The 12,123-nt window shown below is 28.1% G+C and overlaps 1 protein-coding gene across 4 annotated transcripts in view; it reads right to left on the minus strand.

The window, feature by feature from the left end:
- Positions 1–12,123, minus strand: part of LOC107441786 (tyrosine-protein phosphatase 69D) — a 521,936-nt gene that overhangs the window by 166,883 nt on the left and 342,930 nt on the right. For all 4 annotated transcript variants that reach the window (XM_071183655.1, XM_043039328.2, XM_071183654.1 and 1 more), the window contains one exon: positions 3,896–4,131. In XM_071183655.1, the coding sequence (XP_071039756.1) occupies positions 3,896–4,131 (236 nt within the window). The remainder of the gene's footprint in view (positions 1–3,895; positions 4,132–12,123) is intronic.

The raw sequence follows: 12,123 nt of genomic DNA on the forward strand, positions 1-12,123 counted from the left end.
AAATCGTATATATACATATACATATTTTTTGTGACTACTGATCAGGCATTTTTTATAAAATTTGAAAAAACTTATTCGCAATCATTGAAAGTGCCTTTTTTCTAAGCAGTGATATTTATTTTGTTAACATTAAGGAAACCTTAGAAAAATTAAGTGTTTTTTTGGAAAACTTTTCATAGCAATGCTGTTGATGCAGCTTACTCTGCTGAATTTTCAATCAGAACAATAAACCGACTTGTGTAGGCAGATACTGCGATTTAAATCTCTAGAAATAGTAAGTTTTTCAGTAAAAACAAGAAAAATGAAGATGCTAAAATATATTTTTATGAGATGTAATACTATCTCGCGAGCCGCCTTCCTTATAATGTAGGCATAAATCTAAGCAAAATAATCTAAGCAATATGTTAAACAATTTCGTACAGCTCGATTATAATCTAATAATATTAATGCAATATTTTACAATTTATTTCAAAGCTCTTTGCTGAAATTTTGTCCACATTTTATTCAATAATACTCATATTTTACTTCACTCAATATCGTGTTCATAAGGTTAACTCTTTACATAATTTTAACATCTAGTCTTCTATACTAAGTCTGTTACACCATGTTGGTTATTAAATATGCTTACTTGAAAATTTAGCTGAATCAAGGACAACCATTATCATTCAAGTGCAAAATAATAATAATAATAAAAATCTTAAATAAATTAAAAATAAATCAAATTAAAATTTAAGAAATTGAGATTAACGCCTGTTAAATTTAGAAATATTTTGTTTCTTTCTTTATCGGACGAGCATTTGCACCTTAAAAAAATAAACGTTCTATTAAAAAACTTTTGAACCACATTTTTCTTTTATATCTTTAAAAATAACTAATTACATTTTTTCAAACAAAAACTTCAATATCTAATGAAAGTGTAACCCGAAGTCGAAAAAAAAAGTTTTGACAGCTTTATTAGCGATAATATTTCTCAATACAATGATTCAATAAAAAAAATCACATTGAAACAAAATTCTCCCTCTTGCTTCATGTTAATAAAAACAAAATGCGGCTCTGCTGTGTACTTTATTCGAAAAAAACAAACAAACACCGTAGCATTAATCAGTTTTCAAAAAACCAAAACAACTAACAAAAAGAAATACATTGGAAAGATAAAAATTTCATTAACAATCTATTTACCTTTCATAATTCCAGATATTACGGAGGAAAAAAAAAGATCTATTAAAAGAATCACTGTTTAAAAATGTTTCAACTTATATACTTTATAGCCACTTAACCATGGTTCGCATTTCAAGATAATCTTCAAAATTGCTTCCTGTTAGTTGGTTAAAAACGATTCTAAAGAAATCTTTTTAATATTTCTCTTTAGTACGGAAAGGGAGTCACAAGCTGTGAGAATCGAAATAAAAATGGCAATGGAGCTAATTATCTTCAGTTTTAAAATAGGGTTAGAGAGAATTATTTCCTTAAAAAAGAAGCATTTCTTTTTTGTGGAGTGTTTTTTCCCCCCGATTCTTTTGTGAATCGCAAAAGAGGGGATAAAAAACGCACCATAAATAAAATGAATCTTTCAGCGTAAACTACTGCTTTGGGTATTATAAATGGGTTGTTTTGAATAGACTAAATTATTTTTATTCAGCGGGCAAAGAAAAAAAAAGTAAGGGAGGCATTGATAGCTTATTTCTAAAGAAACTTTCGAAGAATGGAGCGACTCTAGGAGAATAAATGCCGCCGTATAAAATGAGCAATCTAAAAGCCATCGATTATTTTTCTCTCTTGAAATTAGTAGCAGAAATGTCACATCCAGGTGTATTTCTGTAAGTAATAGGAATAAATGCATTTAATCTATTAAATGAAAATGAAAGCAAAGATTATGGATTATTGTGGAAAGAATGCTCAAAAATAATCAGAGGCACTATTATTACATCCAGTTAATTGTTAAAAAAAGAAATATCTCGTTCCAATATATAAATCAAGTAAAGATTAAGTTTGAATATTTAATTCATTAGTTCGGCGCAAAATATTTTATTCGAAACAATTTTTACATTCATTAATATACTGATTTTTCAATTTCATTTTAAATTAATTATTAAAAGGGATTGTTTATAATTGCAATAACCAATAACATTGAAATATTCATATTATAATATTTAAAGTTAATGTTTTGTTGCAATCTTGGGGAATTTCGCTGTGGTTCAAAATTATGCTCACCGCATCTGTTTACGGCAAAATGATTGACTTGTAATAATTATATTTCCATGACAATAATAATTATAATCTGACAATGCTAAAAAGCCACCAGCATTAAGAATAGCCTCTAAATTACAGAAAAATTAGGAAATGGATATTATTATATATTGAGTTTTTTAATGTAAACTGTAATAATTAGTCACTTTTTTAAAATAATTATTTTAAAAATTAACGAATAAAAATAATTAATCGGAAAAGGTCGTACGTCTTTTATAATTTTATGACCTTCCGTCATCAGAGTGCCAGCTGTGCATCTACAAGACCATGATCGCCAAAATGCTAATGAAATTGTGGAGCATTAACTCCTTCCTTCTCGCTCCCGTGAAAATGACGGGGTGAGGTTTCGCCCTCTATTTCTCGCTCCCATGATATTGACGGGCTGGAGTGTTCAGTAGTAACGCGCCAATAAGAATAAAATAATTCATTTCGTTTGCCCCCGGGAAGCATTTTATTTCTCATTTTACACACCAGATGGCAGTACCAGGATATTTTTAAGGTAATTGTAGATAGTTTATTTTAAACTAGATTTCAGCACTAATCAAATGCGTAATACAAATACAAAAGCCAAAAATAGGCAATTTTATGACCGTTTAATTGAAAATTAACCAATCGTTAAGGGATTAACTTTTATGACCCCCTGGCCCATATCGGGTTGTTACGGGCCTTACTTTACTAATCAGCACGTCATCAAATGACCTAGCATGCAAAAGTAAGCGTTAGCTAGTAAGGATACTATTGATGAGTAAATACTATAAAAAATGAAAGTTTGTTATATTTTATTTTGTTTTCATATAGACCTTGATTCTTCATTCTTCAGAATCAAATGGCAGATACATGAATATCTTTAAATCCTTCCTCGGTCCTCAATTTTCACAGCGAGGGTCATTTTTACTGTAGTTATAGTTGACATTTTAAACCTTGTATACACTGTTAGAAATTCCTCGGAAAAAAAGTTTTAAATAACAATTTATTTAATTGTTATTTCACTTTATTTAAACAAAACAATCAAATAACCACAAATAAGATGGTATTCAAACTACGAACTGTGAAAAAAATCAGTTTATTAACTGCTTTCACCAAATATGGTTAAACAACTAGAATTTTATCACGCTAACAAGACCCACCTAATGAAGCCATTTAGTTACTTGCAGGATAGTGCATATTATAGTGGAGAGGGTTACTCTGTTAATCTCATGGCTGACAAAACAGTGGTTCGAGTCTCAGCGTCGACATCATAATATTTCTCCATTCTCTTCAACACATGAAGCGTTCCCCGTGTCCCACAGTCCCCAATTTGTGACCCTGGGATGTTAGAATATAATGTTCTCATTCACGCTTAGATGGTATCACCATAAATCTGTCAAATTACCTCTAATATCCAGTTAAATTTCTTTTTTATGGTTTTGAAACCATGCAAGTCATAAATGGCTAAAAAACAGCGTATTTTTGCATTCGTTTTATTTTTAACTATATTAGTTATGAATGGTTTCAAAATCGTAAAGGCAAAAAATGTTCTTTATTGTAATCTATACGGTTAATTGGATGGACAGACTGCTGCTGGTTACTTTACCATAATTTTAGTATGAAAATTCTAGCAGTGTACGGTATGATTTAAGCAATGAGACATCGTAAATTTTAATTGTACCTGAAAGGCGTAACATTCTCCAGGTTCTAATCCTACAAATATAAAAATGTAATTCTGTCTCTCGGAGGGTGCAGCAACATTCAAAGTCTCATTGGCGACTACTTTTTCATGTTGGCTCAATTGGACTATGTAGTTAGTTATTTCTGCACCATTGTCATGGCTGGGCCGACGCCAACCAAAGAGGAGCGTTTCGTTCGTCGATGCCATCATCTGTACCCATGTAATCTTTGGTGGAACTGAAAAACAGGAAAGGAATTAAATTAATATTCGAAAATGTATTTTAGAATCATAAAATAAATTTAAGCATTATGTCAGAATGAAATTCAGATATTAAAGATTTAGCAACTTGTATTAGAATCATGAAGGAAATTTGAGACATTACGTACAAGATGAAACCGAGATAGTTAAGATTTTTTTACAAACATAAAAATCATCAATTAAATCTGAAAACGCACGATACAGAAAGATCTCAACCACTTACAATATACCTGCATCTTGACTAAAAGGTTTACCTCAAAAGTGTTCCGCATGGTGTCTCGAAAATTTTTTAAATTGGAAAAAAAATCCGCAATTTCTTAAATTCTTCAAATTATTCTAAGCGAGATAGCGTAAAATTTATGGTGTTGTATCTTTTATGAAATTAAATAAATATGAATCAATTCATTAGTTTCTATTCTCTAAAAATTGATATGATAAGAAAAATGATTGTTCACCATTATGTAAAACTTCACCGTATTCAGAACTTCGCATTTGCTTAGTAAGAGAAAATAATTGCTGTTTCTTATTTCTGCAAAATGGACACTAGTTTGGAACAAAACTGTCACGATTATTATAAAAATATATGATAAAATACACACAAAGCTAAACTTTGAATATATTTATCAATGAATATACTTTAAATATACTAAATAAATGAATTAAAATTTCTAAAATTTGAATCGATTCGCATTTCTTTTCATTCTTTCAAATTCTTATGAATAAATTCGGTCATCGATGTAATTAAAATGGATAGTTTAGACGAAGTTAACTAATGGCTAGATAGATAAGAAGCTTAGATTAATTAATATCAACTCAGTGGAATAAAATTGTCTTATTGAATTAAAAGTTTCAATAAAGTATTTAATTGAAGCAGAAATGAACGCTTGATATCTTCATAAACTAAATAAACCTTAACTTGACGTAGCCCGCATATACCTTCCGAAGTTTACTCGTATAATCCTTATACAAATTCGCAGTTCTCCACGAATTCGTATCAAATTTGAAATATTTACAGAGCGCAAAAAAAATAAAAGAAATAAAATAAAACAAAATTAATGAAGCATCCACAATATTTGAAGAACATATTCACAACTACTATAAAAAGCAAAACAGGGGAAATATAATTTGGTATTTAAAACAAAAAGTAAATAAAATTTATTTGGTCTTTTGCATTTTTCAATGGGTAGTGCACAAAAATATATAAATAAATAAATAAAAATAAAAGAAACGCTATGAATAACTTTTGATCCAATGATTGGATTTTCACGTACTAGTAATCAATCTGGCTGGACTTTAAAAATACAAATTAGTTTGCGATTGCGATATTTTATGTTACAAAACTAGACACAAAAACGTACTTTCTCGGTCTACATAAATTTTTTTTAACGGATTCTGATACTTGAGACAAAAATATTGGAGATACTCACAATCTTGGTAATATGATCTCAATAATTTGGTCAGGAAATTTGTCCAAAGGTTAAATCTCTTGATGCTAATTTTAATTTTTGCATATTTCTCCATATCTCCAGAATGTTTCAGGCGAGTTGAAATCCACCCCCTCATAAATTGGAAATTCGTTTATCCAAAGATATTACCCAATTATTCCAAGCAAATAATAATTTTAATAATTATTTATTATTTTTTTATGTTAAAGGTCAAAAATTTTTTTGAATTGTTAGGTATACAAATTTCTATATTATTTTAAATAATGTAATTNGGAAATTCGTTTATCCAAAGATATTACCCAATTATTCCAAGCAAATAATAATTTTAATAATTATTTATTATTTTTTTATGTTAAAGGTCAAAAATTTTTTTTATATTATTTTAAATAATGTAATTTTGCATGGCGAATTACAAAATTTGAACAAGATTGATCGGCAAAATAGTTACCAAGTGGAATTTTGACAACAGTCAGATATTTAAATTTCCCTTCTTCGGGAATTATTTCACCGATTTTGTTCAAATTTTGTAATTTGCCATATAAAATTACATTGTTTAGAGTTATATGAAAATTTGTATACATTACAATTTAATATTTTTTGATCTATAATAAATAAAATAATCAAAAATAATCAATAATCATCAAAAATTATTTTTTCATGGAATTATTTTAGGATTAAGATATTTCATAATCGCATGCAAAAATCTTTCAATTCGCTTAAAAGTTTTTCAAAATATGGCGAAATACGTAAAAAAGGAAATTAAATTTAAGGGGTCCAATCTTTGTCTTCCCTTTGTTTTCCTAACCAAACTAAGGGAACTATATTTCTAATCCCTCATTGCTGCTAACTCCTATATTTTTGGGGTCAGAAATCATACTCCGTCTAAAAAAATATGCGTGTTTATTCAGATAAAATAAGTGTTTGTGCCTGATTTCGTAACTTAAAATTATTGTTCGCACTAACTAACTAGAATATTTGAGGTAATCCTTTCAAACCATTAAGATTAAGTCTCATTTTTCATGAAAAATAAATAAAGATTTTCATGGAAATGAATTAAACTAAACATTTTAACTGAAGCTTTGTATTTCAACAACGCTATGTGCTATGAAAACTATACTGTAAGTTAAATTTCAGACATCCAGTTTAAGATTGCAGTTACTAAATATGCTATTGCTGTGCCAATACCCATAGTGACTGGTGATTCCTTAATTTAAATTCAAATCTTCAATATGACATTTGCTATACACGCTGTTAGAAATTTCTCGGAAAGAATACGTTAATTACAAAAAATTCAATTATTATATAACCAAATTCAACCAACAGAGTCAAATAACCATAAAAAACGGTATTTCAACTGTTTACCGCATGCAATTCGCTTAAAAGTTTTTAAATTTTGGACATCCAGTTTAAGATTGCTGTTACTAAATATGCTATTACTGTACCAATACCCATAGTGACTGGTGATTCCTTAATTTAAATTCAAATCATCAATATGACATTTGCGATACACGCTGTTAGAAATTTCTCGAAAAGAATACGTTAATTACAATAAATTCAATTATTATATAACTCAAATTCAACCTACACAGTCAAGTAACCATAAGAAACGGTATTCAAACTGTTTACCATCAGAAAATCTCTCGACTGTTTTCATCTAATACGGTAGGCGCAATCAGAGTTTTTTCCACGTCACGAGATCCACAGCCAATGACAATCGAGCACACGTTCTTCTTCTACCTGGAAGCTCTGCCCTGTGATAAGGATTACGAATTGATATTTACGAATAATTGATAGCGAATTGATTTGATTTTCGATCATCGAATTACTAATACAGCAGCTTATGCTAAATAATCTAATAGTAATAAGTTTGTGGAGAACATCTTAGGAAATCACTTAGTTCCTTACAGCAGGCACATCTCACGACTGGCTAAACGGGAGTTCGAATCCCTCCCAGAGTTGAAAAATCAATGATTCCTTCATTCTTTTAACGCAAGACGAGTTTCTAGCGTCCAGTACTCAACATCCTGTACTAGCATCCTGTACCAACAGTTGATACTGTTGATCTTGAACTGTTGGAAAACGAAGCTCTCATTGACGCATAGATGACAGCAGCACAGTGCTGCTTAACACAAAAAAGTCTAGTAGTCCCCATCTCTTACGATAGATGGCGCCATCAGAAAAAATAATTAAGCCATATTTCAAGGTTCATTTGACAAAATACAATTGAACCACAATCTAACTCTAATGTCCATTACTTAACGAAAAGCCTTACCTAACATAACTTAACTCCAATCTCCAATTAATTGTCATTTTTACAGTTTTGAAACCATGTTAGTTGCAAATCATTACAAAGCCATACAATTTTGTATTCACGTTTTTCTTAAGCATACCAGTTGTAAATGGTTTTAAATCCATAAAGGTAGGAAAAAAATGTTCCTACCCATTAACTTCAAGAGAAATTGGAGGGGCAGATTGCTGCCGGTAGTTGTACCGTAATTTTAGAAAGAAAATTCTAACAGTGATACTTACTGTTGTTTTGCTTTCTGTTTACTCATACTGGTATGTTATAAAAATGCAACAATTTTAGAAAAATATTTAAATAAAGAACAGTTAAACCTTTTTAAAATTTTTCATAATCAAATTAACTTAAAATATAAAAAAAAAGTTTATTTCTTAAGTAAATAGTCCATACTACTTTTTAATATTACTAAATTACATTTTACACTCCAAAATCACACAATTAGTGTAAAACATGTAAAGAAAGGAATATTAAATCATTTTCATCTTTAATAATTCAATTTTACGTACTAAAGAATATTAATAAATTATTCAGATTTTACATTAAGAATAAAAGACTTTGATTTAACTCTTAATATAATTTGAACGAAGACTATATTTGAAACTGTACGTACAACGCACATAAAAATTCACAGAAAAAATGGAAGTATAAAAGATATTATATTGAAACTAATATTAAAATGCATGAGCTTCTATGTTTGAAAATCCTCTTAAATAAAGTCATAAAATACATATTAAAACTTTGTCGATGCAATAAAAACCTATATTCAACGAACACAAAGTAATTAAAACTGGCTTTAAGTTGTATTAAAAATCAATGCGAAAGGAATAAAAAAAAAGTTTTCTTTCTCCGAATAAGACATAAACAGTCCAGTAAAGAAAGTTAAATATTTGCTTGAAAAAGTATTAGAAAAAGGATCTCTAGAAAGAATATCTAAGTTTTTATGCAGTTGATGTAATCCTTTCTTTCTGATGCATATTACCGCTTAATTAAAAGAAATAAAGATTTTCGGGAAATTTTTATGCCTCTGCTTCGACGTGTGAAAAAAAATTTCCATTATTTCTTCGACAAAAAAAAGGTTCATAAATCCATGGACACCAGCATAATTTTTTTCTCTATAAAACTTGGGATCTATAATTAAAAAAAATGCTTCAGCAGAAACTCATAAAATTTTTCTTGGATTAAAAAAAAATGTATATGTACAAAAAAATAAAGCGCTTCAAAGTAGGTTCCAGATATTTATGGTGATAAAAAAATTTAATAAGAAAGTCTTGGAAAAAAAAATTATGATTTTATTTATCCCCAACATCCAGATATGTTCCTTGAGTGCAGATTTTACTTTCAACATTAACTATGAATGTATATTAATATCACTGAAAAAAAATGCAAACTTTGTTTTGTAAGCATTTTACTACTATATTTTTTGTTATGAAAGTTTGCTATCAGGCATAAATATTTGCTTGATATTATAAAAAGCTACATTAACTATTACATTAATGGAATATTATTTTTTTAAAAAAAATATTTGATTTATCTTGGTTTTATTCAAAAGGTATTTTATCGTAAGAAACGATAAGAAATATGCAATTATAAAATATTTTTTATTGTTAAATATTTTATATCAAAAAAGGGGAAAAACTTAAAATAAAATACTTACTATTTAAAATTTCAAGTTTCCATGTTTCGAATAATATATGACAAGTCAAGACTGGCTTTTATATTTTTGCTTAGAACTGGTTTGAAATTTCAATATTAACTCTGACATATGTTCAATTATTTTACTTTCTTTAAATTTAGGTAACACTCACTTCTGCAGTTTTGTATAAACCATGAATTTTTACTTAAGGTAAAATAAAAGAAGAAAAGGGGAAATTAAAACATTCATGTGCAATGTGAAAAAAAATGTGGTAATACCTTAATAACTTATGATCTAATGATTACCTTTTCGCGTACTCTGACTCAATTTTATGGATCGAACGTTTAAAATTCAATGCGCAATTTTAAGGTGGCAAAATTTGCAAAGAAATTAAATTAACATTGATGAAAAATGTTCAGCTGTTCTCCGTTCTAAATTATTGTGACCATTTTCCGTAAATTAGATCAAACGTGAGTGAGGTGTTTTCTTTTTTCGTACTGTAAGTAGCTTTAGTTAGCCTTTAAAAACACATGCTTCAAAAAATTTATATAAAAAACGAAATTTTATTCTAAATAAATATGATAAAATTCTTAAAAGTAGATAAAACTTTTAATTACAAATGTTTCTTTCTTTCTTTAATCTAAATATTTTGATCCGCAATTTAAAAAAATGTTTTAATGTCAGAAATTTTCGCAAACAATTTTTTTAAAATTGTCATATTAAAATACTTTGTAAGATGAGGCCCTTTATCTAGAAATTAAGCCATAATTATAAAAGTAGACATTCCAAAAAAGAACACTGTAGAAGTAAAATGCTTCTACAAATCAAATAGCTCAAATGATTGAAAATATATCTTTCAAAAACAAAGAATCTATAAATTGTTTTTTAAAAGAAAACTCTTCAATGAATAACTCTAAATAAATGACCCACTGTAAAAACTTGTGGTCCACAATTTGAAAAAAAAAATGCTTCAAGACACTTTGTTAACAAATTATTAGAAATGCATTACTCTAAAAGTTCCAGTTCAGATTTTTAAAGAAAAATAATGCATCAATGGTCAACACGACACATTTCATTTTTATTTTCTGACTTATCCACAATTTAAAAAATGTGCTTTTGCAATCCATACAGCAAAAAACAAACAACCACTGTGGCCCCACTTTTACCGCTTGTCTTAAATATAGTTATGGAGAATTCTGTAAATATGAGCTTATATTATTTTTCTGTGAAACAAAAAATTGCATTTACAAAAATCTCATAAATCTTTTTTACAGAATAATGAAGAAATAATTAAGTTCTCCTAAAAATACTTCACATTTGAACGATGATTGAGAATTTTAATCTTTACTTTAATAAAAAGGAAAAATAAAATGTTAACTCAAAACATTTCGGTATTATTTTTATTATTAACAATGATATGTATTTCTTATACAGAGATTTTATTCTTATTACTATGAATCTGTATTAGTGTCACAGCGTCATTGAAAGAAATTAAATTTAACTTCTTTTCATAGAATATTAAATTTGACATTATTGTGAGGATGAAAATAAAATTCATTCTTCATATCCCCCCGAATTTATTCTACGCATTTTCAATCATATAAAATCAACTCAATTTTATTTCTTGAGACGATAGTGAATTCTAAAGATTCTAAGATAGTTTTATTGAAAATGCTGGAAGATTATTCGAAAGATATTTCATTCCTCCAGTTTTAGAAAAGGAAAAAAAAGCATAATAAACAACAAAAGCCAAGATTTATTTATCGGGCTCACGTTCTTATTTTAAGTTTTGGAAAAATACCAGCTTTCTTATAATGATGACTTATTGCTGAATTTATCCACTGGGTAATGAAATTATTTAAATAAATGGGAAAAATTTCGTGGCTCTGTTAAGAAGAAATGCTTTGTTATTTCTCTAAGCTATATAATCTGAGGAAAGAGCAAAAATTAATTTGTTGTTTGAGGTGCTATTGCACGTTTAATAATTGTTTACTGTTTAGAGAAAAAAAAGTTTCATACAGTTTAATGATTTAGTTGCACTAAAGTGCAATTAATCTGTTTTTTTTTCTTAATGACTTTGATTTTGAATTTAGTAATCTAGTTTTGGGAAAATTTTGCGTGAAAGCTCAATTAGAAAATATTAATATGCCAACTATGGGCAGGTAGGAATGTCATTTGCTAAATATTGAAAACGGTTTACTCAACAAAAGTATTTTTTAAAAAAAATTAAAAATTGGGACCATTTCAAAATTTTTTAATAAACTATTATACTTCAGTTTCTTAACATTAGTGATAGTTGATAATGTATATTTTTCTATTTAATGTGTCCCTTATGTTGCAAATAACTATTTCAAGATAAATGGACTTAAATGTCTCAAATTCAGTAATTACTGACAATAAATGTTTTCAAAGAAGATATTTCAACTGGACCTAATAACAATTGAAAAGTAACATAGTTGAGTGTATAGATTTTCATATTATCTATCCACCTAATCTCTCTCTCTCTCTCTCTCTATCTATCTATCTCTCTATCTATCTATCTATCTATCTATCTATCTATCTATCTATCTATCTATCTATCTATCTATCT

Source organism: Parasteatoda tepidariorum, chromosome 7, assembly GCF_043381705.1.
Source record: "Parasteatoda tepidariorum isolate YZ-2023 chromosome 7, CAS_Ptep_4.0, whole genome shotgun sequence".
NCBI lineage: Eukaryota > Metazoa > Arthropoda > Arachnida > Araneae > Theridiidae > Parasteatoda > Parasteatoda tepidariorum.